The 21,699-nt window shown below is 52.8% G+C and overlaps 8 protein-coding genes across 8 annotated transcripts; 4 read left to right on the top strand and 4 right to left on the bottom strand.

The window, feature by feature from the left end:
• Positions 1-1,495: 1,495 nt before the first annotated feature.
• Positions 1,496-2,599, top strand: INS49_010471 (uncharacterized protein; the record flags this gene model as incomplete). Its single annotated transcript, XM_043171196.1, has 1 exon — positions 1,496-2,599. The coding sequence occupies one exon, from the start codon at positions 1,496-1,498 to the stop codon at positions 2,597-2,599; it is 1,104 nt and encodes a 367-aa protein (XP_043025761.1).
• Positions 2,600-3,180: 581 nt separating this feature from the next.
• Positions 3,181-4,485, top strand: INS49_010470 (uncharacterized protein; the record flags this gene model as incomplete). The annotated part of the gene is made up of 1 exon (XM_043171195.1): positions 3,181-4,485. One exon carries the CDS (start codon positions 3,181-3,183, stop codon positions 4,483-4,485), a length of 1,305 nt encoding a protein of 434 aa, XP_043025760.1.
• A 703-nt stretch (positions 4,486-5,188) lies between these two features.
• INS49_010469 (uncharacterized protein) lies at positions 5,189-6,101 on the top strand (the record flags this gene model as incomplete). The annotated part of the gene is made up of 2 exons (XM_043171194.1): positions 5,189-5,268; positions 5,414-6,101. The coding sequence occupies 2 exons, from the start codon at positions 5,189-5,191 to the stop codon at positions 6,099-6,101; spliced, it is 768 nt and encodes a 255-aa protein (XP_043025759.1).
• Positions 6,102-6,572: 471 nt separating this feature from the next.
• INS49_010468 (uncharacterized protein) lies at positions 6,573-7,052 on the bottom strand (the record flags this gene model as incomplete). The annotated part of the gene is made up of 1 exon (XM_043171193.1): positions 6,573-7,052. One exon carries the CDS (start codon positions 7,050-7,052, stop codon positions 6,573-6,575), a length of 480 nt encoding a protein of 159 aa, XP_043025758.1.
• A 585-nt stretch (positions 7,053-7,637) lies between these two features.
• Positions 7,638-9,275, bottom strand: INS49_010467 (uncharacterized protein; the record flags this gene model as incomplete). The annotated part of the gene is made up of 4 exons (XM_043171192.1): positions 7,638-8,680; positions 8,875-8,942; positions 9,005-9,053; positions 9,119-9,275. 4 exons carry the CDS (start codon positions 9,273-9,275, stop codon positions 7,638-7,640), a joined length of 1,317 nt encoding a protein of 438 aa, XP_043025757.1.
• A 1,746-nt stretch (positions 9,276-11,021) lies between these two features.
• Positions 11,022-12,414, bottom strand: INS49_010466 (uncharacterized protein; the record flags this gene model as incomplete). Its single annotated transcript, XM_043171191.1, has 4 exons — positions 11,022-11,497; positions 11,553-11,608; positions 11,685-12,183; positions 12,264-12,414. The coding sequence occupies 4 exons, from the start codon at positions 12,412-12,414 to the stop codon at positions 11,022-11,024; spliced, it is 1,182 nt and encodes a 393-aa protein (XP_043025756.1).
• A 1,126-nt stretch (positions 12,415-13,540) lies between these two features.
• Positions 13,541-14,277, bottom strand: INS49_010465 (uncharacterized protein; the record flags this gene model as incomplete). The annotated part of the gene is made up of 2 exons (XM_043171190.1): positions 13,541-14,152; positions 14,224-14,277. 2 exons carry the CDS (start codon positions 14,275-14,277, stop codon positions 13,541-13,543), a joined length of 666 nt encoding a protein of 221 aa, XP_043025755.1.
• A 3,967-nt stretch (positions 14,278-18,244) lies between these two features.
• Positions 18,245-20,366, top strand: INS49_010464 (uncharacterized protein; the record flags this gene model as incomplete). The annotated part of the gene is made up of 5 exons (XM_043171189.1): positions 18,245-18,353; positions 18,422-18,576; positions 18,647-18,691; positions 18,779-19,147; positions 19,191-20,366. The coding sequence occupies 5 exons, from the start codon at positions 18,245-18,247 to the stop codon at positions 20,364-20,366; spliced, it is 1,854 nt and encodes a 617-aa protein (XP_043025754.1).
• Positions 20,367-21,699: the final 1,333 nt, after the last annotated feature.

The raw sequence follows: 21,699 nt of genomic DNA, 5'->3' as shown, positions 1-21,699 counted from the left end.
ATGGAACAGACGGTGCACGTATTTTGTATTCTGACCCCAGCCAACGAGGTGATAGTCTGCACTGTAGTTGAGTGGCAATAGTATCCATACGATAACTTGCTTCCTGGTTGAGATATGCGCGTAGGCTAGAGAGAGAATAGGGAACTGATTTCCATGGTGCTGCTCTGCGCCTCTGTTGATTTATCTTTGGATCAGCTTATATGTTCATGCGAGGCAGGACCGACTCAAACTCCATTGACTGAATGAGGGCAGCTTCCTTTGTCTCTGGGCCACTATCGTGATCAGGATCAATGCTGTACGATAGTTGTTACCACGGATAGATTGTGGCATAGGCACTTTGAGTCTGGGTTCTGCAAATTATGACGATGTATTGACGTCGAACAGGTGATAGCCTCTGACAGTAGGTGCTTCCTTCAGGACGGGTTTTAGTCGTCTTCAGGAAAGAATTAAGGATGGCGACCAATTCAAGTAAGTGCGCCCTGGAAGCACAATACATATCGTCATTGCTGCACCTGCTGCGCCAGCAATGCAACATGGATGTCAGGATTCAGGCAAGTTGTTGTACTTGAGTATTGAAGTCTTGTTCTAGTACATTCAAGAGCGTTGAGAAGGTATTGGGATGGGGATGTTTGGTTATTGGCAATGGCTGCAGTCCACAACTCAGAACTAACATTTGACAGGCCAGCAAGAGTTCCTCCCCGGAAACGGCTGCCCTTAAGGCAAATAAATCGCGGCCTGGCTATCCTGCCAGGCTTCAGATATCGCGTCTGTACCTCAGTGCTGCGCAGGGTATCTTATAGGAAGGCACGCCAGCAGATGATGACATCCTGACCCATTGGAAGTAAGGAAAGGCGGGAGAAGCTGACGACGAACCTAATATGTGGAGTAGCCATCTGGTTTACAAGCAGAGAACAATCTTCTCCATAGAAACAAAAATTAGTGGTTCGAAATGTTTTTCTTCATAAATCATCCCGAAGGAAGATCTCCGTACAAGAGGCGATGTGAAGATACTTTAGGCCCGTTACTGCAGCCGGTTCCGGGTGCATTCCTCTGCAGGCGCTTACCTACCGGACAACACACCTAAAACTTGCTCACGACCCTTAATGTTGTAATCTGAAGTGTCCCTAGGTACCTAGTGCTTACACGTGTATCGAGGCACATCAAACCATGCCAACAAGGTTCGTGTAAAGCTAAAATCCCCAACCACATGGTTGCTAGAAGCACGCCAAGGTCAGTAGCTCCGGCCTTCAAGTTGAACCGCCTACACCAAGGATCCATCGCTTCAATGTCAGCTTACACGAATAGTACCAGCTGTGCCATTCGAGTTCAGGATTTAACCCCTCTCAGTCTCATACTAGTACGGGCCTGTGAACATATAAGGAGCCTGTGGCCTGTGGGACAATTTCATTGTCTTCTCCCCGTTCACCTTCTGCCGAGTATTCCGAGCACCGATAACAATCCTCTAACACCAGGGAATACACACTGAAAGACCAAGATGGCTCAGGCTGAAACCGTCCTCCTAACGGGTGGCAATGGCTTCGTGGGAAGTGCCGTACTCGTAGCCCTTTGCGAGGCCGGGTATAACGTGCGCGCAGTTGTCCGCAGGCAAGACGCTATCGACAAAACATCAGCCCACCCCTCGATCAAGCGGTTCTCCGATAAGATCCAATGGAGCATCATACCGGATATCTCCAAGCCGGACGCGTTCCTCGAGGTTGTGAAGGGCTGCCACCACATCATCCACGTGGCATCGCCCATTCCTCCTATTCCCCCACGCCCGATGGACATGCGCACACCGGCACTGGATGGCACAAAAGCCATCCTCAACGCCGCCGAGAGCGAGCCGCTCGTAAAGAGGGTGGTGATCACCGGCTCTGTCGCCTCGCTCATGAAGCCGGAGCATATGCGTTGGGACCACCCCGACTACGAAACTGGCCTGCCGTTCATGTCCGGAGACACGTACTACCCGACACCGACTGAGAGGCCAGACGACGCCACCTCCCCGGTGTTTCATCGCTACACCGACTCCAAGATCGCCAGTGGAAACCTAGTGAGGGACTACGCCGCGGCGCACCGCGACTCGCACTTCCAGATGGTGGTGCTGTGTCCCGGGTGGGTCGTGGGGCCCGGCCTGTTCATCACGAACAAGGCGGAGGCCCTGGGCACCGCCAACCTCACGCTGGCCTGGGTCATGGCGGACCTGCGCGGAGTCCTCAACCCGATCCTGGACCTCCCCGTGGACGACCCCACGCCCTTCCGCAGCGAGTTCGTCTACGTCGACGACGTCGCCCTGGGCCACGTCAGGGGCCTCAGCGTGCCGCTGCCGTCCAAGAAGAACCTCGAGATCTGGGTCCTGGCTGTTGACGCGCCGGCGGGGCCGCGTCAAGAGGACGCCGAGGAGATCCTGAAGCGGAGGTCGCCCGAGCTCGCCAAGCACTTGAGCTTCGCCGGCAAGGTCAAGACTCTGCCAGTCAATTTCGATGGTGCGAGAACACAGGAGGAGCTGCTGGGCAAAAGCTACGTGTCGTTCGAGGACCAGGTTGTGAGAGCTGTGGAGTGGATGGCCAGTCTGCCTGATGGTGAGCCTTTGCCTGCTTGAAGGGCAGATAGTATTTGATCAGTGTTCGAGGAATACGTACAGCAGGATATCACACGCTAGGGTAATGAGGATCGTCCACATACAAGTCCCTTTTGGGTTCGATACCATATAACTCAACTTAAATATGACCTTGGTGAAATCTGTATTTATACGTCCCAGTCTGATCATAGTACGACGAGAACACCACAGAATCCAGAATCAGATTGAGAAATGCAAGTTGCTTACACGTGCCGGAAGCCCGTCGTACTCAGTCCCTGGGGATTGGTTTGCTTGATTTGAAGTGTGGAACCTGTCCAACAGAAAGCCTTCTGAATCGATGATCCCGGCTTTCTATCTGCAGCCACCATGCAGGAGTTCATGCATGTTCCACAGCATAGCTGCTTCAATGTGATTAGCTCTTTATTCTCGTGCTGGTCGCCGACTTGCCATAAGCATGCCGTACTAGGAGCAGGAGGGATGTTTGACCGGTCTTCTATTAAAGACAGAGATTTAAATTGAGGGGTTTCCTCTTTCGTTCCACCCGTCTCTGACGAACTACATTTGATCACAGTCCCAAACTTTTCGACGACGTTCTAAACACAATGACTACCTTGCCCACTCCCTCTCTGGTCGAGCAAGCAAACGCTATCCTGCAAGCCGCAACCCAGCTTCAGCAGCAGCTCGATGATCATGGCCTGCAACAGCCCTCCCTCGAAGTCGGAGGCCGCAAGGACTGGCACGACGCAGCTGGTATCCCGGAAATCCTCAAGACGAGATCGCTTCTCATGAACGCAAGTCAAGCAATGCTGAGCCTTGCATACGGTCCGGTAGACGCCATGAGCGCTCTCACCGGGCCAGAGGTGTGCAAGCTCGAGGTGATGCGGACACTGGATGCCCTCGGCGTGCCCCAGGCGGTGCCCTTGCGCGCAGACATACGCGTGGAAGAGCTGGCAGCCACGCTCGGAGTCAACGAGTCGCTCTTGTACCGACATCTCCAGTTTGCGTTCTTACTCGGCATGTTCTACGAGCCCAGAGAGGGTTTCGTCGCCCATACCAATCTTTCCACAGCTTTGGTGGACTTCTCTCCTTACATCAAGATGAGGTTATCTCCGCTATTCATCAAAGGGGTAGACAAGGTCCCCGAGGCCCTCAAGCTGTCCAGAACGGAATCTGGTATTGTGCCTTGTGAGCTTGCCGATTCTCGCCATCGGAACATGTGGCAGATGCTGGAGGAGGACTACCCGGAAGGCCAGGGCATGAAGCTCTTCAGCGCAGCCATGGAAACCACTCTGTTGTATTCCATGGGGCCCACGTTGAGTCCATATGTCCACGGATTCGAATGGGGGTCTTTTGGTACGGGCACGGTCATCGACGTAGGCGGAGGGAGCGGCCTTGTCGAGGTCAACCTGGTGAAGAAATTCCCCGATCTTGACTTCGTCATCCAAGACCTACCAACGAACGCTGAGCCCGCTCAAACCTTGATCGCCCAGCACGAAGCACAGGATCGAATCAGGTTCCAGGCGCACGATTTCTTTCAGCCTCAACCCCCTCAACGAACACTACCAAAGGCGTACCTGCTCAGTCGAGTCTTGCACGACTGGCAGGATGATGACTGCATCAAGATTCTTAGGAACCTGCTCCCTGCAATGGAAACTCACGGAACCAAGCTCTTGGTTTGCGAGCGCATGCTCCCTGATCGAGCAGGCGAGATCTTCAATCACATTGAGCAGCTACTAAGAACACGGGACATGATCATGTTCACGCTATACGGAGGCGGAGAAAGGAGGCTGAGGGACTGGGTGGAGCTTTTCAGGAAAGCAGATGCAAGGCTGACAGTGGAGAGTGTTAAGCAACCGTTAAACTCGGTTGCTTCTTTCTTGACCTTGGGCATCAGGACGGACCAGTAGCTGTCCTCAAAAATCGGTTCTGTTGGATCGCTGTGGTATCGGTGAATAGCCCTGGAACGTTTTGAAAGATTGAGGCAATGGGAGATTCTAGCAATGCAAGGGGGGGCCTATAGTGACAGTACCCATTGTTATGGCCCACCATATAAGCACTACTGCATCGTTAATACCGCAGGACCTTGTGACGTTTCCTTATTCTCAGAACAAGAACCGTGCTACACTTGACAGGCGGCAGCAAAGAGCCAGACAGCCTGACACTGGAAGACTCACGCTGGCTGGCTGGCTGGCTGGCTGGCTGGCTGGCTGGTCGACAGGCCCAAGGTTGCGGCTCCATCTGAAACCGGTCTAATCTCACTACCTGCTTTAGGCAGAGATATTGCGAAATCTCATGGGGCTGTGAAGACGCTCTGGCCCCCATAAGGAGTCGGAACCTGGAGCTGAATCCGCGGTGTAACCCTCTTCATGGACCTTTTTTCGCCCATAGATAACAAGCATGGTAATCTTTCCTCCACCTCTTGGTTCCTCATTCAGTCGGGGGATCACGCACCTTTCCGACGCATGTCCTTTGTCACACCGCTCTCAAAATGACGAACCTTGGTCCCTTGACCGCGACATTCACGGCTACCGGCTTGGATTGTCAATCCTCGTATCTGGCTGCAAACAACGATAATCAATGGATGCAACATGGTCAACCAGACACGACACAATGCGTGCCTGCAAGCTTTACGCCATTCCAGAAATACTATTACTCTCCAGGCATATGCCCTTCGGGATACTATTACGCATGTGAGGCTGGCGTAGGAACAAGTAGTACACAGGCAACATGTTGTCCACTGTTAGTGATTCCTGCTTGTGAACCGAGAAAGGCTGATTAAAGTGCCACGGAGCACCTGGGAAGTTGGCGAAGAGAGTATGCTGATTTTATATGAAGTGGTTTTACCTGTCGCACCGGCGTAAATCGTGCCACCGACCCATTCGCGTGCGCGTCAACGTACACGAGCGACACTTACGTCTCGGTGATGTTTTACAAGTTTACCTCCGCATCTGGCTTACCGGACTCCGTCAACACCAGCTCGACGACGACGACGTTCATGGTCCAGGGGACCGAGGGATATTATATCGAGGCCAACGGCCCTGTGGTCCGAAGATCAGACGGGGACCCGGAGTGGAGCACCACGAGTTTGACAACCACCGATACGAGGAGCATCAACGGGCAGACCGGCACCGGCACTTCCAACCTTCCCACCTCGACCTCCGAGCCCGCGAGCCCTGGCGGCGGCCTCAGCGTCGGCGCAAGTGCGGGAATTGGCGTGGGCGTGGCCATCGGGTGCATCATCTTCATTTCCTGCATCGTCGCGGCGTACATAATAGGCAAGCGGAGGAGGAAAGCCGCGGCGCAGGGCCCAGACGGCCCGAAAAGTCCTCCATACAGGGACGGCATACCGGTGCAGGGTCAGTCAACGGAACTGACTGGTTCAGAGTATAAACCACGGGAGCTACCGGGCGGCGGCCATCAGCAGGTCCCGGAGATGGACGGCCACGGGCATAGGAGTGAGATGGACGCGAACAACCATCCGATCGAGCTTCAGGCGTCTGAAGGCCACGGCCTATGCAGATGAGCTCGACAGAAATCGTCAAATACCACGTCAAGGAGGGAATGACTACGCTCATCTCGAATTAATACCCTAATAACGCACCAGATGATTACCATTTATGCAAGGAGCGTATGAACTCTGCCAAAACTGCAATCTCAAGTCCACTTGCATCTTTCGCCGCCGCCATCTCTAAAGAATTACACATAGGTAGTAATGCGTCCTCAAACGCCGCCGGGCATAGAAATGGCTTTTTCTAGAGAACGGGAGTCTCGAATTCCGAAGCAAGCCTTTTGGAAAGAAAGGAGCGGCTGGGAGAAGGCTGTACGAAAAGACGGCCGGTCACCATCCAAACCCTGTGGGCATCATTCCCCATCACACCGAAGCACATCCGGAATGCACTCAACGCAGCTGATTACGGCCACGAGACGCAAAGGGGATGATGAACCCCCTTGAGCGAGCCGCCGAGTTCCCTGGATCGCAGGCTCTGAAGAAGATTCAGGCCCTCTTCTTCCCTTTCGCAACTATGCTCGTGCTCTTCAGCCCAACCCCCGTGAGGAAGGCCAGCCTCACAGCGAGGATGACAGCCATGAATGTCAAGTTGCCCCAGTCCCCAGACCTCCACAAGGTCGGGTCCAGGCGGCCCTGCTTCCCCATGAAATGCCATGTCGAGTAACAGATCTCAAAGTCATACAGGATGATGCCAAATTGGACGATCTTCCACACGCCCAGGTCACTCGTGTAGCGCAGCAGGACCGCGCTCATGACGGCAATGGTCGTGAAGCTACCCGCGAGGTGGAAGAAGAGCATGTCGTGGTCCGGGTTGCGCACCGACATGGACTTGGGGATGTAGGTGTCCAGGATGAAGTCCGGGGCCGCGAAGTGAGCCCATATCGAGGGGATGCTGATGGCGGGGTCGATCCACGTGAAGAAGACGCGGTAGAACAATGGTATGCGGGCTTGCCTGAGTGATGACATGCTGACGTTGGGGAAAGGTCGGCTCGATTTGCTGGCCTTGGTAGTTTGTAGGCGTCCCGGATGGCAAGGAGCGGTGGGAATGAAGGTACGTTGGTGCTTTGCATACGCCGCCCAAGCCCGTCAGCAATTAGCATGTTTTGCGGCCCGAGGGGTCCCGTACATGTTGGTTGCTTTGTCTACGTTGGTGCATTGAAGGAAAAGGGTTAGTGCTTTTCGTTGGATCCCTCAAATTCAGGGGTTCGAGGATGTGCGAGTGCATTCAAAGCATATATGCTGTTGGATGACCAGGTAATTAAAACATCTCAATCCCATATGTCCTTATTTTGTGGTAACGAAATACTACATGCTTTTGTGAGACTCGTAGCGCACTTCCGCCTTCGCCGAACAAGGTTTGGGTGTCGTGGGGCCCTTTGGAGGGTTTCATGGACTCTACCATGATGCTTCTGATTGTGATTTTCCCGGCGAATCATCCCCCACCAACCATTTGCCCGAGTACGCCTCACTACCGCGCTTTCCATGGTGTATTAAGTCCTTGCACCTCGAGTGGCTCAGTGTACGCCGAAAAATGTCCCTGGTCAAACAAACTCAGCTGGCTGAGCCTTGCTCCTCGACCGAGACCTCAAGACTTACACTCTTGGAGATCGAGGCGTACCGCTCTCGATTATCCTGCCACTCATCCCCAGACTTCTCGTACACCTCGTCGATGAGGTCGGAAAACTTGCTCTCTGTCTGTCTCCGCATGACATTTCCCTTCAATGTGCGGATGAGGCTGCCAGCCGGCAGCACCAGAATGTGCGAGTATGCGACCCTCCCGTGGACCGGAACAGAAGAGTTTGCGCCTTCAATGCGGGTCGCCCAAAGCTTGCGTTTCTCCTCCTCGGCATCGAATTCGCCCTCCTTCGCATGAAGCTCGACCAAGAGTACCGGTTGGCGGTGACCCCTCCCCAGAATCAGGACCTCCGTAACAGCATCCTCGCTCTTGATCGATTTCTCCATCGGTCCGGGGTGGTAGTTTACACCAGAGGTGAATGTGATGATATCGTCTGCTCTTCCAACGAATCTCCAGGCATACTGGGACTTGGCTGGGTCTGGATGCGGAGTCCAGATGTCACCTATCCTCAGCTCAGGATACGTCCTATTCGCCACCTCCGATGCGATCCCCTCGCTCGATGCAATCGCCTCGATGTCTACTCCAGAGTTTGCGTGCCAGCTCGCCACGTGGGCCATCTTAGGGTAGACTGTAAAAACCATTTCGTACAGTGGGATTTCGGTACCATCATCTACCGTGTACGTAGTCTCAACGTCACGAAAATGGATGCCTGAATAGATCGGGTCGAAAAAGACGTATTCATGGTCTTCATTGTCACCGACAAGTTGAGGCGGTGCAAGCGTTTCCGTTGCGCCCCAGGCTGATTGGAAGGTAGTCCACTGGGCCCAGATACGCGCGGTAGTGTCCGAGATGTTGGCTCCACAATACATAGCTGAGTCGAAGGGCTCGATATACGACTGAGCGTTGGGCTGCCTGGCGATTTGATCCATCATCCATGGCGTGAAAAGAGCCCGTGTCACATTCGCGTAGTCAAGAATATCGCATATCTCCTCGGGGCGGACAGCACGGTGTGCGAAGCCTGACATTCGACGGGTCATCAGCCGTGAAACAATTCGCGGACAAACTCATGCAATGGACGCAACTTACCTGGCACAAAAACGCCTCCTCCAAATACTGTCATTATCATGGCGAAACCAGCAGATAGGGCGTGAAAGGGCAAAGTGACCATTATGAATCGAACGCCTTTCCCTGGTTTTTGAAGTGCCTGGAGACGTTTCCTGCCGCAGACATCCGGGAGCAGCTCTTGAGCATCTTGGGTCGAAATCATAGCATGGGTGTACCTGTAAGTGGTGTTGGCAATCAATTTAACGCGTACGTCGATAGAGCATGCACCATGACTAACACGATAGGCTTGGGGTCTCCTGTTGAGCCACTGGTATGAAGAATCATGTCTTGATAAACCAGGTCAGTGTTGTTCCATGCAAATAATGGATGCCCGAATCTCCCGGTCACGTACAAGGATCGTGGGCTGCCTCCTCGAAGGTTTTGGTATACGGATAATGAGGAACCTTGTCTTCTAAATCTATGAGGTTGTCGAGTTCGGGGACGATAAATGCGTCCATGGGCCGATCTTTTAGTATGTCTGAGACGTTGACTCCAATTGCCGAGAACATATACTTGCAATCGGTCTTTTCCATGAGCGACAGGTGGACGGCGAGGCTGTTGAGTTGAGATGAGTAAAGCACTTTGTGGCCAGTCTTGCATACTGCCATTTGCATCTGTATATCCATTCGTCAGCGTCGAATTATTTGGCACCCTCACAGAGTGTGTCCGGAAGATCAACAAGGCGGATGTCACCGACCATGTGATATCGCACATCAGGGGTTCCCAGATATGCGATAGTCTCAAAAGAAGAATCCGAACGCCCAATGGACTTCTCCACCATCCATGCCAACTTATTGATCGCATTAGCGAGAGCGGCGTAGGATATGTCTGCGTAGCCCTGCGAGAGATCATAGTCATCCCGCGGGACGGACCCCCACGGCCGGTCGGGATCTTCGTGAGCGAGCTGGTCGATAATGACGGGAAGCAATCGCTTGCCGCATTCGCCCGGCGAGACAGGCATGACCATCTTGGTAGGTCCAGGTACTGGATGGTTCAAATGCGCTGCCGAGTCTAGGAACGCGTCGAGAAAGAAGGAGGTCAGACTCTACATGCCCCCGCTTCGCAGATCCTCTTCAACGCGTGAGACACTTTTATAGACACGAGCACCACTCGGCCCGGAAGAATTGATTCGGTATGAGCTGCTGCGCCACCAACCTACATGCTGTGGTGCAAGTTGAGATGTGACCATATTCAGTACGTGGGGCGCGACTTGCACCCTTGCTCTCCCCGAAGGCCTTCTTTTCCAGTTGAAGACTAGGGCATGCAGGAGTCACCTCGGTCAGCCCATTAAAACGTATATCCCAAAAGTACCTATCGGCTCTGTGCCGAGGCAGGATCCGACCGGTCCGCAGTCCCCTTGTAAAACTGTCCTTTCCTGTGTTTCGATCACTGCAGTCGTCCTTTGGCAGTCCAAATCATGCAGATCTGGGTGGCCGACGACAAGCATATGAGTGGGCACAAGCATGCATGTTCCCACAATGCAGTCATAGATATATTTCTTAGCGAGGCGCCCCTGCAGCGCAAGATGGTTCGGAGAACGTCCTCGGAAGTAATGTAATACACGCACAGTTATTCTAGGACTAGCCAACTTCAGTGAAGCTCACCTACTAGTAGGTACCTGGATCCCCAAATCACGCAGTACTTTTGGACAGATTGCCTGCACAGGGTTGCTGATCGAGACATGAGCGGATTGATGCGCAAAAATGGATACTGTCAAGCGAGCAGTAATAAAAGTACATTGAAGTGACGGACCCTTCTGGGCCAATATTAGACATGAGTTGCGCAGTCGTGTAGGCACTGGGTGGGCAGCGTTTTTATCAATCCATGAGGTGAAAATGCAAGCATCCGAAAGTGTATAGCATCTATTGATCTAGTTGTCTGGAAAATCCAGTTAGTACATGAAAGTTGAACAAGCCATTTGAGATAAGAGGACTGACGAAACCTTCAATGCAAAAGCAGAAATCCCGCTAGGCTCATATCCAGTGCATTAGATGAAAGAAAAACCATTGACAATGATTCTTGGCTCGGCACTCGCAGCGAGGTCGACAGCAGGAAAGTCATCATCTGTCTACATTATCCTTTCACCCCAGGCTAACCATGATCTTGCCGCAGACGAAGCGAGACCCATCTGACGGAGAACTAAGTAATCCGCGTCGATGTTCATGGCTGCTGAGGCCTTGGTCCAACAGCCAATCCACACAATCGACCTCTGCCCCGAATTCGGATTAAGAAGATGAAGCAGCATTGGCTATGTTTTAAAGGTCCCGAACTCTTTCCGGCTGAGGTGAAGGTGACTGCGACCAAGCCCTCCTTGACAGGCCCATCTCGGCCCAGATCCTGTGAACCTCATCGTCGACAGTCACCTCACTTGCTCTTGGATTCGCCTCCGTGGTACTCCCTGGCTCATGTGCTGCCCTCGGCTGACTGACCGGCCTTTCGGCCTCGGACGACTTGAAGGCTTTGCCTTCTTCGGAGGTGGCGGCTACGATCCTCCCACTCGGTAACTGTACAAGTTCGACGCTGGCGCGAGCTTCTTGTGTGTTATCGATTCCAGTTCCTGGCGACTTGCCTTTGTCTGAAGGACTGTTCGGGCCGATGGCAGGTCTTGATCGGGCTGATGCTGGGCTACTTGATCTCCCCTGAAGCATAACCCGGATCAACGGCATTGTTTGTGCCGCTATATAGATGGTGATCTCGGCCTGCATTAATGCATAGCACGCCACTGAGCCATCTGGAGGAGGTCAGCTATACACACATTAGGATGAAGGCTGTTGAATGGCACTTACAAGTCCAATCCTTGCCCTGTCGCTCCAACTCCATTCCGAGGCTACTGACGACCGTCCTGCATGATAGCGATCAGGCTGTCATCTCGGAACCAGCGAATGGAATAAAAGAAGAGAACATAGAATAATACTCACCTCACGATACATACCACAGCAGAAAGACCCACGAGACTCATTGACGTAGCAACGGCCCATTTCTCGTTCTGTGGAATGTATATTTTGTTGACAATTCTCCAGGGCACATATGCCAGGACAACATCCGTGCAAATGGTGGCGATGGCGTTTCCCACGTGGATCCATATAAGAGTGTCCGCCGACACGCAGATGGTCGGTATGACATGGTCGATTTGTCTTCCGCACGGGGTGAGCCAGCTCGTGACTGTGATCGTGATTCCGAAAGCGCAAGCGACCGCAATGATAGACCAAAGCAGCGCGGTGGTTCTGCCACTCGAGACACGGAGGAGTGTCGCAGTGAAAGCCGTCTTGCCCAGCGCTATTGCCGGGTAGAAGAAGGTCAAGGATACGAAAGCGAGTGTCCAGCCGTGAGATGTGCCGTCGCGGACGTTATACCCGTATGCCGGCGAAGCAGCCGCCACTCCGTTTCCGCACAACTGGAATACCCATGCTGCAATAACTGCCGGTTTTCCAGCGTAAGTATTGCATTGTACAGTGCGTATTTCTGATAGGAGTTTCATCCGGATGATGTGTACATACGAAGGTAATCGTCCCACCACAGGCCCTTTGCTTGAGTTTTCCGAGCCCATAGCCGAATGGACAGGAACACAGTGGATATGGCCGCACAAGCTGAATGCACCGCCTTCGCCATCTCGGCATAGTCAGACCGGAGCATGAAGGAGTCGCTCATATTGGCAATGTGATCCGGACCTGGGACTGGTGAGACCACAGCGATGTGAGCTCAAGCAGGAAGAGAAAAGAATGTCGAGATGGTGCGGACGCTGGGCTCTGCGCGGATTTAACGAGGAAATATTAGCTGCACAGACTCACTGAGGCAGAGACGCATGAAGAACTTGGGTGAGGCCCACTATATTGGGCGCACAAGGCCAGATGTAGTGAGTGTCCGAACCAACGTGCATATGTCCAAGATCTGACATGTAATAAATCCATTCGGTATGGAGCATTCGCAGTGACAGTTGGACCAACATGCGAGATCGACATCTATCCATCAGAACCTGCGGGTCTTCCTCAGACCTGTCACAAAACGGTTGCGCTCAAGTCGGGCACGAAAGCTGCTGCATTGAGATCATCACAGTATGTGTGAGGAATCATATTTCGAGATTCTCAAAGACCCATCAGAAGTCTTTCGCGATTGCCAGTTCTTAGACATACTCAAGTATGTATCTGTCAAAGCCACTCAATGAGGGCCGTAACATCAGTTGCGACGTGGTGTAGCAACGCAGTATGTGCTTCTAGTATTCTCATTTCATCAATATGATTCCTACATAGGATTTCCGGAGGACAATCGCTAGGCCTGATTTTCGAATATGTGTGGCTAGACATATTTCTCCCTTTGACTACAAGGAACAGGCTGAGAATATTCTGGACTACACAGGATTGGAAACACGACGCTTCTATTCGACATTCCGCCAGTCGTTCATTTGAAAAGGAAATGATACAGATGTGACTTGAGAATAAAAGTCCAGCCTCGTGTCATGTTTACCCTAGTGGGGATGCGGCAGTCTGATTCTAGCGGAGATAGATAATGGACTAATAATTACCTGAGCATTCTCGACACTCGTTTTTCAATGCACACAGAAGTGCGCGGGCGCAACGTCCTGGATACCGAGTGCCCTGCTCATGTTTCGGAACGGAAAGATACAATCGTCAGTTTACATCGAATCACGCTAACGAATGCAACATCAAATCGGAGTGAGCTTCAACCATGGCCTTTGCCTGGCTGTGAGATGCGTGTGGAAGTGTTTGACTTGCTACAATATTACAAACTCTTCTCGAATGGCCGGCGTCGCAGATTCTTACGCACCACCCTTGACCCGGTTCTCACAAGGCTTGTACTCCCCAAACACCTTGGCAAACTCTGCCGTCGCCGCAATCCCCTTGAGGTACTCGATCGTTGCCGGCGCAGTCTTCCTCATCTCGGCATCCAGCAGGAAGCCGCTTGCAAAGAACAGCGCGGCCGCGACCATCAGGTCAGCCAGCGTCAGCTGCTCCCCGACCAGGTACTTCTTGCCGCCCTTGACCGCGGCCTCGACCTTCTGCAGCGCGCGCTCGAACGCGGCGGCGGAAAAGTTGTACCGCGTCTCGTCGAAGGGCAGGAACTTGAGCATCATGATCAGAGGTGGTGTGGCGTTGTTGACGAGCTCCGAGTCGGTGTAGAGCGTCCACTCGGCGATCTTGGCCTTGGTCTTAACGTCGGAGCCGAGGAGCTGCTCGGCCCGGGGCCCGCTGCCGGCAAGGTATGTGGCGATCGCCGCGCCCTCGGACAAGGTGAAGCCATCTGCGCCCTCGAACGCGGGCACCTTGCCGAGGGGAAACTTGGCTAGGAACTCGGGTGTCTTGTTTGCCTGGCCAAACTGGAACTCGGGAACCTCGATCTCAAGGCCATTCAGGGCGGCGATGACTTGAGCCTGGAAGATGTCAGAGATGAGTCTTGCGGGTATTGTAACAAGAGTGCAGCATGTGCTTTGCAGGAACTTACACGCTGCACCCGAAAGTTGCCCGGATAGGAGTATATTTTGCCGAAGGAACCCATCTTGATCGCGTTCTGGGTTGTGGTATTGAGGATGGTTTAGTCTATGTATGTCGAAACTCAAAGTGGCGATATTGCGATTTTGGACTCGTCAGATTGGTCGCTGAGTCTTTATTTATGTTGTCATCTCGGAACAGCTGTTCTCTCCGCACCCGCTGTATTGGTCATTTGTAAGATACCCCTTAGCGCCAAGACTTGTTATGTATGCGACGTTGAGAAGTTGTGGAAATGGTTCCAGAGCCCTGTTCGTATGCCGTGCTGTGGTCCAATGGTTCCGTGGTTGTGAAGACACAAGTGGGCCATGTGAGGTCGGTAGAAGCTTCCTGAAGAGGTTCTGCTTATCAAAGCCCTGCTGTGCGACTCGGTGATAGTGTATCATTCGTCCACAGGCAGAAGGACCCACTAAAGAGCGCGCGCTGTGTTCCATACCACAACCAACACTTGTGGAATGTATGTGTCCCGGTTGGAAGTTAGCTCCTCTGGGCTCGGAAAGCAATCCTTGAAACCCCGGGGCCGAGACGGCAAATTGACGATCAAAAAGCCTCAACACTCCCAAACCGGCCGTGCGTGTGATTTTGCCCAGTTGTATTGACAATGCTACCATCATTCGCGACTCTCGCTCAATGCCTCCTGCCGAACATGACACGTTACACCGCATCTTCGAATTCACCACGCTTCTAGGTGAATTGCCGCTTTGAGCAGCCCTTCCCCGGGGACCGGGTATAAAATACGAGGTTGTCTTGAAGGCATGGCTGTCTGGCGGGTCATGAACACGGTCTGCAGTGGTCTTTGGTACGTGTAGCACATCACAGCTGTCGGCCAAGGGATACTCACCAAGTTGTTTGTGCCTACTGGGTGCTGTTTTTGTGCAACAAACCGTTACCTGGATCGCCTGAATCAGGGATGGCCGGAACACCGGAGTCTGCAAGATCAATTACAGTGAGTTGTGACTCGTATATACAATCAGCATGTGCAAAGGGTCGTTGAGCATATACTGTGGATCAAATTGTCTGTCAATGTAAGCCACTCTTGAAGCACTATGTTGTTTAGTTATTATCGGATTAAGACAATGCTTTTCGACGAACAAATATATTCATCCAAGAATTCGAGGGATAGTTCTTTCTTTCAAAGTACCAGGATGCTGGAGGCTCCAGGGGAAACAATCAGGGGGGCACAGTGGTGAAATTAGATGCAAATATACACCGGTGAAGGAACGTGTCAGATGAAAATTTAAGCAGCAGCGTTATATCGTTTACATGCTGATATTCCTCTCGTATTTACTTGCTCTCAATCAATAGAGTTTCATCTCGCAGCTTGCAAAATACAGTTCGTCTGATAAATCGGCAACTTGAATGGGATTCATTTCTTCCTGTACACAAAAACCTTGATGCCGACTCGAATGGTGGAATTCTAGCTACTCATCAATGGCGAAGGAGACGTAGGGAAGAATTCAGCTCGCTACGATCGCCTGTTGTCCACCCAGAGAGCCACCTTCCCGACTGCCGCACCCACACAAGAAGAGTGAACGACCTCGTTGGGACGATAAGAAGCGCTGTTCAAGGGATGAGGACATTGAAGAGATGTGTAAAGGCGTCTGGATAACCAATTCCCACATTGAGCAACCAATGCGTGAATCAAAAGAACGGGTAAGAATGGAAAGATTAGACAGATCATCAGCATGGAGGATTTATGCGTGTCAACGTTTAAATCCGGTCCCTCTGCTCCACCGACCTCCGCCCTGCTTACACGCAATCCTGTACAGTTGCTTTCACCCATACCGGACGGTCAAAGTGAAAAAATCCATAAAGAATTTGTTGAGCCTTATTTCCATCGTGACCTTTTGCCAGAATCTGGACGAAATGTAGACAAGTTTCTGGTCCATATTTCCCGGATCTGCCTACCTAGGCACGTGGCACTCTATGTGGTGCAGGTGGAACAGAATCGACACTTGCAGCCCAACCAACAACTTTTGACACATTGGAATTACTGAAGTAATATGCGTGGGTCCCAAATGTGAGCGTACACGCCATTTCTGAATCGCTGACTTGGACAGTTTTCACTCAATTAGTCCTCGCGTGAGAAATCTTGCTGGTCGTGGTGATGACATCTCTACTCAAAGAGAGGAAGTCAAATAGCGCCACAATATCTTTGCGATCGGTCAATCCCATGTTTCTCCCTGGAAAAGCTTCACTAGCTTCCTGAATGTATTTCTTCAGTACTTGAAACGCAAGCTATACAACACATCGAAGGTTCTGTCCCATTTCTATAGTGGCGTCTAAAGCGTGATATGAATCAGCGTAGACTCCATGAGCAATGGCTGTGGGGATAAATGTCTAGTATCGGTGTCACGGGTCAGTTGTTATACAGAATCAGCAGATCCTATCATTGAGGCGGGCCTCAGCGATCTGAGAAGTGGACATGCGGCGCGCTCACGACCAAGAAGGAGCTGTCGAGAGCCGCCTGCGCATACCTAGGTCGGCCAGCATCCGCGTGGCAGACGCTAGTGATTTCTTTCTTGGACTATTTGGCTATTTCGAGATCTCAGATTACTCCGTGGCAAAAAAGCCGCCGATCTGATAAAGGCGGGCTGGGCCAGACCTTTGAGTGGAGGTGGGTACTTAGCTGTGAGCACCGGGAATTTCCAAATACCCACAGTTATCGGAGATCACAATCTCCATTTAAATGGTTCAAAGCGATTTTAAGCAATTATAGACTCATCCCTGCCCGGGTTTTAAACGCCCGGACCTGATTATCCAGGTGGGAGCCAATATGTGAATTTGCAAGCCCGCAGTGCTACAGTGATGTGCTGTGGAAACGCTTGAACAACTCCCACAATGTATTCGCATATGGCATATCTCTGGTCTCATATACTCAGTTAATATTCAATATTTGCAACCCCAAATGAATACACGGAAGTGTACGTTGCAGAAGAGATAAGTTAATGATACATGCTTAACCATTAACTATGTTCACGGCAAGGCAAACACGGAATGCCACACAGGCATTTCATTGCAACCCAAGAACAAATATACCTAAGTTTATATCAAACCACAGCCTATGCCAACCTTAATAACGCCTGAACCTAGACAAACGCGCAAGCCCCCAGCAGATAGGATGCCGGTATCCGGCATTGATCGATCTCTTTTCATGAGTGAAGCAGTCAGTAGGGCTTTGGACTGCACCAGCTGGGTTTGCCATAACTATCGCGCCCCTCGAACCAGAGCAGTGCGGCCCCGTGTGTGTGACTGCCGGGATATCCCGTACGTCCATGCGCAGAATGTTTCAATAACCTTAAAAAGTGCGTGGACCTCGGGGTGATATTCCTTTGATAACGTAACAGTTCCAAAGATACCGCTATGTTTCAACAACGGCACCCATTCTAGATTGCCAGTCCCCGGGCATGGCACCCCGGCATGTTCCTAAAAAAAACTCCCGGACCGGGGTCCAGCAGCCGCATAAACGTCCACAGGAGCACTGAAAGATAATTCAGGCAGGGAAATCAGCCTTCATGGGCCCACAGTGGTGATCCTGATTGGTCCCGCGGGGGTTCTGTCGGTGCGTTACTTATTCAGCCTCTTTCTCCTGCGTCGTAAGCCTAGTCCACTTGGCGCGGTCCGTTGTGATAACCTTCAAGGAAAAGGCCAAGCCTATCCAGTGGTCCTCATGCCGGGCCCGAAGGCCATGCCACAGCAGAAGAGAGGCCCCACTGGTTGACGAGGCTTTTTATTCCCTTCACATGGTGACATCCAACTCCACCGGCCTGCATCCCAGGACCGTAATTCAGTACTGGGATGCTGTACCATGGCTCATTGTGGAGGCTCCATCACGTCAAGGTTGGGACGAAGTTATCAGATGAATATAAGTATGGGTCTGCCCAGCTTGTAAGTTCTCGAGATGTGTCTTGGCATCACTCGCTGTTAGGACATTCCTTCGCGCACACATTCTTTTCAACTTGGGGGCTTCAGTCACCATGAAGGTCTCCAACGGGCTCAGTGCTCTTTCACTCGTTTCTGGTGGACTGGCAGCATCCACCAACTCATCCTCATCTGACGTCGCAGCCTTGCTGGCGAACGGAGATCGTGAGTGCATATCATCACATCCGTGAGAACAACTCCAATACTGACTATACCTCTTCTCACTGTACCAGTCGACCTCGGAATCACGGCAGAAGCCTACGAGAAGGCCGTTGCCTTCGTCTCGACCCTCACCAATGCTCAAAATGTCTCCATCATCACCGGCACCGACATCTCCGACTCAAACGTGACATGGACGGCCTACACCTCAGCCGACGGGGGCTCCGGCGTGAAACAAGCAGTTCTATGTCTCGGGATTCTCTGCCCCAGCCGCACTGACCATGACGTGGGACCGCCAGCTTATAGCAGAGCAGTTCAAGGCCATCGGAGAGGAGTTCTATGGGGTAAGCACTACTCAGAGGGAACAACAATTCCCACATGCCGTGACCACAGCCGAGGAGATGAAACTAACCATGAAAACCGTCTCGCAGATGGGCTACAGCCTCGTCGACGGCCCCGTAGCAAGCCCGGCAGGACGCGTCCCCGAAGGTGGCCGCAACGCAGAGGGCTTCTCCTTCGACGCGTACCTGAGCGGGATAGCCATGGGCCAGGCCGTGACGGGCATGAACTCGGCGGGTGTGATCACGGCGGGGCGTCACTTCCTCTTCAACGAGCAGGAGACGAACCGCATGACAGGCGAGCGGTACTCGTCCAACGTCGACGAGAAGACCGCGCAGGAGGTCTACCTCTGGCCCTTCGCCGACGGGGTCAAGGCGGGCATGACGGCCGTCATGTGCGCCATGAACCGCGCCAACGGAAGCATGACCCAGGCCCGCCTCGACGACATGGCCATCCGCATCGTCCTGCCATTCTATTTCGCGGGGCACTGATGATACCTACCAGGGCCATCTGGCGACGGCGGGTGGATCTGGCCAGGCATCATTCCCATACCTGATCACGCCGCAGATGGCGCTCACGCTCCGCCAGTCCCAGAACGGGGGCATGATCTGGTGGATTCTGAACAACACTTACACATCCACTTCCACGGGAGGCTTTGACGGCGGTGGGATGGGTGATGGCGGTGGGTTCGGGAGCGGCAACGACACTGGCTCATTCCCTGGTGGTGGTGGTGATGGTGGAAACAGCAGCACGACAATGCCAGGCGGTGGAGGCATCGCGGGCATCGGCGGCGGAACGGGCATGGATCAGTCCATCCCAGACTACGCCGCGAACTCGGCCGTGTGCCTGGTCTTCATCAACGCCGACTCGGGCGAGGGAGCCGACCGCACAGAGCTATACGACACGAAGCAGGACACCCTCGTCACCACGGTTGCGGAAAACTGCAACAACACGGTAGTTGTGATCAACACCGTTGGGCCGCGGCTTATTGATGCCTGGGTCGAGCATGAGAATATCACCGCAATTGTCTACGGCGGACTCCTCGGCCAGGAGAGCGTCAATGCAATTGCTGACGTCCTCTACGGCGACGTGAACCCCTCCGGGAAGCTGACTTACTCCATTGCAAAGAACGAATCGGACTATGCGAACGGGATCTGCACCTCGACGGACTACGCGTGCGACTTCACCGAGGGCGTGTACGTCGATTACCGCTGGTTCGATGCCAAGAACATCACGCCACGGTACGAGTTCGGATACGGACTGAGTTACACCACCTTCGACCACGGAAAAGTCGATGTCAAGACCACCAACGCGTCAGCCTTGACCTCCAAGTACGCCACTGGCGTATTGGGGCTGGGTGGGCAGACGGATCTGTGGGACGATGTCATCCAGGTCACCACGAGTGTGAGCAACACGGGTGCCGTCGAGGGTGCTGAGGTCGCTCAGTTGTACGTGACTTTCCCGGAAGAGGCCGGACAGCCTGTCCGGGTCCTCTGCGGCTTCGAGAAGGTAAACGTCAAGCCAGGCCAGAGCGCTCCCGTCACATTCAGCTTGAGGAGACGGGACGTAAGCTACTACGACACTGCCGCTGGGAAATGGGCTGTTGCCAGCGGAGACTACACATTCGCCGTCGGTTCCAGTTCAAGAGACATCAAGGCTAGCACAAATCTGACCCTCTAAGGTTCACCCACAATTAAGCAACTGGCTGTTGCTTGTGGCAGAACCTAGTCTCCTTGTACATAACACTTGTGAAGCCCGCTGGGTGTTTCGCTTTCTCATAGAACTTCTACTTGCATTTTCCCCGTGGGAAAAGTTCAAACGTCAAATACATAGATTTCACTTGAAGCCAGAGCCATTGCGACACAAGCTGTGAGCACAGCACAGTTGGTCTACTTGGAGACAACAGAAAGCAAGAACTAAAGGCAACAGACTTGTTGCGAAATGAGATGAGACCTACCTGGGATAATTATATTGGTTGAGACAGACAGCCCTGAATTTTGGCCACTGCCACCTAGAAACACGGTTAGCAATCACCGGGGGAGGGGAGTACTTACCTGACCACCGTTCCCGGTCGTCACCGTCGATTTGTCGTCTGAAGTAGGCTTCTGTTCGTTGTTAGCCAAACGAGTGAAATTTGCACGAAATGCGAAATGAATGTGGCGCCAACAATGTGACACAAAGCAGATACAGGAGACCAAGCGAAGAAACCAGAAGAAGCAGAGCCCAAGAAGTGAAGGGGCTGAACCAAGTACAGGAGACCAATAGCCAAAAACCAGAAGAAGCAGAGAAGAAGCTGAAGCGGGAAGGGGGAAAGGGGAAGGGAAACGAGCGAGGGACAGAAGAGAGAAAGAAAAATAAGCCCAATGCCGAAAGAGTGTGACGCCTAGAGAGAAGAAGAGATTCCAAACCAAAACCAATGTTGCCAAGTCTATAGAAATGTTAGCAGCTTAAAACAGATAACGAGAGACAGCCAGGCCGAGAGCAAAAGCCCCGGCGGCGATACCTGCCACGGCCTTCCAAGAGACCGAGGACGAGGTCGATGAACGAGTGACTGGGGTAGGCTCTAAATGAAGGTTAGTGGGGATGTCAGTAGGGAATGCTCCCGGCATAGCCGGAAGAACAACGGGGAAAGAAGGTAGAGACTCTGGAAGAGTCGGGGCAAAATGAAAGACTGGGGTAGGGGGCTCAAAGCGAATGACAGCCGGGCGGGTGGGGCGAGGAGGTGGCGAAGCATCTTGAGGAAGCTTGCGCTTGAGTGAACGAGCGGGAGGTGAAGGAGGATCTAAAAGAGTGTCAACCGTAGCAGCAACGGGAGAAGGATAGGGAGCGGTGGGAGAAACTAAATGAGCGTTACTTGAGGCAACAACTGGAGATGGAGATGGAGATGGGGTGGGAGAGGGTGAAGGGGAACGAGTGACAGGAGAAGGAGGGCCAGCCTCGACGAGTGCCTTGAGCGTCGCAAGAGCGTCATTCAAGGTGGGAGGAGAACGAGAGACGGGGGATGGCGAAAGAG

Source organism: Diaporthe citri (assembly GCF_014595645.1).
Source record: "Diaporthe citri strain NFHF-8-4 chromosome Unknown scaffold_4, whole genome shotgun sequence".
NCBI lineage: Eukaryota > Fungi > Ascomycota > Sordariomycetes > Diaporthales > Diaporthaceae > Diaporthe > Diaporthe citri.
This window is presented reverse-complemented; position numbering and strand designations above follow the sequence as displayed.